This window comes from Lottia gigantea, assembly GCF_000327385.1.
Source record: "Lottia gigantea unplaced genomic scaffold LOTGIsca_68, whole genome shotgun sequence".
Lineage (NCBI taxonomy): Eukaryota > Metazoa > Mollusca > Gastropoda > Lottiidae > Lottia > Lottia gigantea.
In genome coordinates this window covers 476,855-483,223 of record NW_008710315.1, presented here as the reverse complement: position 1 = coordinate 483,223, position 6,369 = coordinate 476,855, and the positions used below count along the sequence as shown (strand labels likewise).

At 28.8% G+C, this 6,369-nt stretch overlaps 2 protein-coding genes across 2 annotated transcripts; one reads left to right on the top strand and one right to left on the bottom strand.

Annotated features, from left to right (window-relative positions):
• Window positions 1–268: 268 nt before the first annotated feature.
• LOTGIDRAFT_167642 (hypothetical protein) lies at window positions 269–679 on the top strand (the record flags this gene model as incomplete). Its single annotated transcript, XM_009065143.1, has 1 exon — window positions 269–679. One exon carries the CDS (start codon window positions 269–271, stop codon window positions 677–679), a length of 411 nt encoding a protein of 136 aa, XP_009063391.1.
• Window positions 680–1,536: 857 nt separating this feature from the next.
• LOTGIDRAFT_167641 (hypothetical protein) lies at window positions 1,537–2,862 on the bottom strand (the record flags this gene model as incomplete). The annotated part of the gene is made up of 2 exons (XM_009065142.1): window positions 1,537–1,952; window positions 2,523–2,862. 2 exons carry the CDS (start codon window positions 2,860–2,862, stop codon window positions 1,537–1,539), a joined length of 756 nt encoding a protein of 251 aa, XP_009063390.1.
• Window positions 2,863–6,369: the final 3,507 nt, after the last annotated feature.

Genomic DNA, 6,369 nt, shown 5'->3' with positions numbered 1-6,369 from the left:
TAAAACACGAATAACACAAATTCGATGGAGATGGATTCTTCTCGGCTCTATCATCTCTCATCCCAAAAGTAGCCAACTTTGTCTCAAACAACAAATCCCTCATTTCCTCAGAGGCGCAAGCTCTTGGATCTGTAGCAAAAGCAGGAGTAAATATAAGCGAAACAGTGAAAAGATCTAACGAGTTAAAAGAATTACAACATATAAGAGAAATTCGAAATAAAAGATTAGAAAAGAAAAAAGGCAATGGTTTTAAAATTATTGGATAAAAATGTCAATGATAATTGCTCAAACTCCTAAAACTTATTTCGGCTCCGACATTCAAAAATCATTAGGTTCTCTTCCTGGATTTCCACATCTTCCCGGTCATAATTACACTGGTCCAGGTACAAGGTTAGATCTGCGATTAGACCAAAATGATAGACCAAAACCAGGTGAAGAACCTGTCAATAGAGTTGATGCCGCTGCACTTAAACACGATATACTATACAGAAATAAAGACATAACATCCAGACACGAAGCAGACACACAAATGATAATCGAACTTGAAAATATTCCAAATCCAACTTTCAAAGAGAGAATTCAAAGAGCATTAATCATTAAACTCTTGAAAGCAAAAATAAAAATGGGTATGGGAATAGCAGATGAAATTCATAAAGAATTTAGAAACTTAACTGATTAATGGGAGGTAACACTGTTGTTTGTTTACTTCAAAGTAAAATACCAACCAGTTTAATCAAGATCCAATCATACAAGAAATAGACGAATTGGAAGAGGAGATAGCTAGAGAAAACAGTGGACAAAGTATAACTTTTTTTATCCGATAATAATGAAGAATTGCATAATACATTAGAAATAATATTAGCAGCAATGAAGGTCATCGTTCAGACAGACAATAAAATGAAGTAAATTGCATATTAAAAAGATTCCTTGAGAAAGGTATTATAGATAAAAATGATTATAAAAACGTACTTGATAAAATTATCCAATAAAAATAGTCATTGAAAAAATGCCAAATAAAGAACAATTATTCGTCATCACCTCAAATAAATCAGACATTAAATTGTCTCTAGATTATGAGTATGAACTCGATCGCAATGAAGAATATGAATTGGGATTGAAATATTTCTCTGTTTACAATTCCATTAGAAATATCAACGAAAATAATAACCAAATGAAAATATCAACAGATAACGGAGCTATATTCAAAACCATAAGTTTACTACCAGGGAGCTATGATTACGTAGCCATAAACGAATATCTATCTGAATATGGGGGAAGTGCAAATGGTAAAAACAATATTCACTGTAATTTAATAAACACAAACGTCAGACTATTTACAGTATTCCAACATTCACTGTACCGATTGGATATAGAATTATAGAGAAACCATTTTAAACAACATATTTACCACTTAATTCGTTCATGATTAAAAATATAAATCTGGAAATCAAAGATGGTAAAAATAGGTTTATTGATTTTGGTAACGAAGAAATTGTTATTCAACTTCATTTAAAACAAAAGTTATTGAGTAATTAATCACTCTTCATTCTCTTCTTGAAAATATATGTAATCGAAATCATCAAATTCATAGTTTTCATCAAAACTATACTCATCTTTATCACTACAAGGAAACATAATTCCTTCACTGTTTGGTGGTTTTCTCTTTACAAGATTCAAATAACTTCTAAAAACTTTCTTTTGTTTATCATCATCCTTTGGAATAACTACTCCATTCATGAAACTCCTTTCCCATCTTTTATTAAATTCATTCGACACATCATGTTCACTAGCCAACTGAATACAATCTTCTACACTTGTCTTATTATTAGAATAACCCTTAAACGTTTTCTTTTCTTTTAAAACACCATCAGAAGTTAGAATGATATTATATTTGACTTTTGGCGCTAAATATAAACCAAATATGATTCCACCATCACCATAATCATTCTTGCCTTTACAATATTCATTGTCAGATACCAGCTCGATTTAATTTATCCCAATTTCTAGATGAAATGTATAAACTATCAGTATCGGTATAGTATATTTCAGGTTTATAAAATCCATTTATTACATGAATGAAATAATTTATTATCTTTTTCGGAGACCAAACCAGCTCTGTTTAGTTTTTTTCCAATTTTTGGATGAAATGTACAAACTATCGGTGTCGGTATAGTAAATTTCGGGTTTATAAAATCCATTTATGACGTGAATGAAATTGTTCATTATTTTTTTACTGTGAGATAAAACGAATGATCCCAAATGACTAGGTGTTAGTCCTGTAGATTTTTCATAGTTTTTTACATGTGAGTCGAAGTTAGCCTGAAAAGTTACTTCATTCCACAAATGATTTCTCGTGTTTCTATCCTTCTGAATAGATTTACCATACAAGGAATTGCCTAATAATTTCATGCAATTACTACCCACAATATTACCTTCTCGTTTATATCTATTTCTAAGATCTCTTAAAATTAAAATATAATCTTTATATGGTGGAGTTTTAAAATTTTCTTAGTATGCTATACCATCTAATATTCTAATAATTCGTCCACCGGCTTTAACTATTTCTTGAATATCGACCGATGTTAAAACATCTGAACAGAAACCATTTCTAAACCTGATTTTACTGCCAGTTTCCTTTTTTCCTTCTTTATTCATGAAAGTGGTATTATCTTTAGCTGGTATCGGTTGGAAGAACATGTTTTTGGGATAGTCAAACCACACTGTTAAAATAGCTGTTCTAGCACTTTCTGCTTTTGGATATTCACTGTATAAATCCGACATTGCTAAAGCGTACAAACCATTAGCATCAAATGCCATTAGTTTAGTACATTTTATTTTTTTAAGTCTCGAATGAACCTCCATATTATCTTTTTTACTTTTATTATATTCTTTAAGTTTTGAATTAACTTCTGTTTTGTCTTTTGTGCTCGCGCTGTATTCTTTGAATAGATTAATTATGTTATCTCTTCTTGAATTATCACTTCGTGTTTCACTTTGTGAATTGTCACTTTGTGAAATACTTTCAGTATCACTTTGTGAAATACTTTCAGTTTCACTTTGTGAAATAAATTCCTTTAATACATTATAAACTTCATCCAATTTGTTCGTTTCAAATATTTTTCTATTTGCCGAAACTCTTCCTCCTTTAATAGATCGTCTGATATAATGTCTTATAAAAGGATAAGTGTGCGAACTTTTTCTATATTTTCTTTTTCAGTATGTTTCGGAACCATTCTAGTAGTTTCATACCATTCTTCTTCAACCATTTCTGTATCGTAATGATACAAATAATACCAACCCTTAAAAGATAAAGATGGAGCCGTTAGATTATTGGACATATTTTGGTTTACAACTTCTTTCGTGACTTGGTTATATTTTATCAAACAACTTCCAAGACATAACATATCTCTTTTTGCATATGGTTCCCATTCGTGTCTTAAAGATTCCCAGTTATCTTTGGTGTATTTTGCAACATTGATATCGGTGATCTTTTTTTAATTCATTGGTAGATTAGATGAATTACCCCATGCCGCTAAACTAGATGTTTCATGTTGATAGGAATATGTGAAATTAATATGTTGTAAATAATTATTATTACTTGTTATTTCTTTCTGTCTTTTCCATTTTTTCTGTAAATCTTCATCTGTGTATGGATTACATAAAGGGCATTGTGTTAGTTTTTTTTTAAATTTTTGAGCACGATCCAGTTATCAAAATTGCTACCGTTATGAGAAATTAATATTAATCTCTTACTATCATATTGACCTAAATATTTCAACATTTGATCTATACAATCTGTACCTACAAATATTTCAACTATATTCATTAGTTTATCATAAAATTCTTCTGAAACATTATCTGTAGGATTTAAATCTGGAAAGAGATTATTTATTCTGTCTAACATTTTTCTTAGTTTTTCTAAATTAATTAACGTACACGCATAAGGAATTGCTCTACGTGTTTCACTTTCTGAATACGTTTCACAATCCCAAGCAAATAACCCAGCATCATTTATACTTGAAAACACGTTTAGTTTCAGAGGTGAAACCTCTGTTACTGCGTTATCGTCGCTACACGTTTTCCATACTTGTTCATAATTATCTTCTATTTCTTTAATACCCAAACTTTTTCTATTTCTTCTTATAAGACAGAAATGTGACTTGTGTAAATATAAAACCCAATCTAATTCCTCTTTTACAATTGTGGGGCGCAAAGTTCTATTATTATGAGTATAAATTTGAAATGTAATATCACATTTCTTATTGAATTCATTAATTCCTTTTTTATGTGCTTTTGAGAAACCATTGATGAAATTTTGAAATTCATTTGTTAAATCTTTGTTTAAAACATAATTTACACATTTGATAAACCGTTACAATCTGTTGGTATTTAACAATTTTCATCTATATATTCATTTATTTTTTTGAGTAGTTCAGTTCCTCTTCCAACTTTTGATCTTTAATTTCTTTAAAATTGTCTTTAAGTAAAAAAATACTTCCTGTAAAGTACCAATCAGAAGGGTCAGATTTTTCTTCCATATTTCTAAAGATAGTATGAAAAGTTTTGGCATTAAAACCAAAAAGTTTCATAAATTGTTTGTGCTTTCCATCTTGAAATATCTCTCCATCTATTTCAATTTGTCCTTTAAATGGTAAAAATTTATCAGAAATATTCTTGATAATATTTGAAAATAACACGTGTTCTATGAATGTTTCATCATCATTAAATTCAATTGATTCATTCATATTTTTTATAAATGCTTTTTTAATGATCTATTTTTAAGTATTTTTTTTAACTTTTATTGCTGATATTTCCATCTCAAATTTTTCTAGAATTTCATTGAATTCTTCTAATTCTTCAATAGTTATGTTCTTATCTTCTCTTGATCTTTCGAAAAATATAAATAATTTATTAACATATGAATTCAAAATTTCTATTTTCTTTTTATAATGAGATTTTTGTTTAATGTATAACCTATAGCATCATTTAAGATGAAGTTTTAATAGCAGTAATTGTTGCTAATACAGTTGGGACAAGTACTGGAACCATTAATCCACCAGTTACAGCCGTTGCAACTGTTGTTCCTACTGTTAAAAGTACACTCAGTGTTTTGAAAACAGATTCAACTCTAATCCATCTTTTCTTACATTTATTATATTTTTCTAGTTTTACTTTTAACTCGTTTTGTTTGTCTATCATATATTGTTATATATACTTTCGAGTTCCATTTTTAAGACATTAAATTAAGTGAATTTCTGATAAAGAAAAAGATGGATATTGTTCAATATTTACAATAGGGAACCCTTTAATCTCTATACCTCCTCCTATTATTTTTCGTTTATCTGTTATCATTACTTCGGGTGTATAAATAGTAACTTTTACAGATACTAATGATATTTCTTCTTTCGAATACTGTCCGTGCCAGGCCAGATCAGACAATTTATTTTGACTTCAGTATATTTTATTTCATCTTATATATATATTAAAAAAAATTTTTGTATATATTGTATATGTAAGGATTTTGACATTTGTTTCTCGTGCTAGAACAAACTTTCTTCAACAAAATTTGCATTAATCTTTTAATCTAACCAAGTAAATTTAATTGCCATTATTTATGTTTTTCTTTCATGTAAATTATACGCCGAGATAATCCATCCATTTAAATTACTACTCGGGTATAATCAAAATTCAAAGTTAGTTCTAATCAATTTACAATTCACCAATCCCGCTTATTTTATCAAATATTTCTCATGTTTGTTTATTTTATATTTTTGTATTCTTGATTTCTGATTATTTATGTTTTTTCATTTATGTAAATTGTACTCTGAGATAATCTAATCCTCCTGAATTATTACTCAGATATATTCAAAATCTAATCCAATATTTCTATAATCCCCAATTGATCAAAGATATGACTCAACTAATTAAGAAATCAAAAATAATCCTAATCCTCAACTGATCAAAGATATGACATGATTCACTCAATAATTTTTAGAAAATCAAAAACCTGTATTAACTGACTACTATATGAATCGCAAATTCAATCTCATTTCATAACCATTCCTCGACACTTGAAAAAGGATAATATTTCGAAAACCGGTTCGTGTCAATTGCGTAAGTTTTTGTTGTACTTGTTATAATTTTTCACATCATTGTTAGCGTTATTTATCACCTAAATATATATTTTTTTGCATTTTTCATCTTGCTTTATATATCCCCAAACCCAGTTTGACTTATTTGCATAATTTGATCCCAACATTTTCACGCTAGCATATACAGTTTCCTCCTGTTACATCCGCTGTACATTCCCTTCTAAACCCAAGTTATTTTCATTATGCTCCCCAANTACAACAACCACTGGCAAGAAGC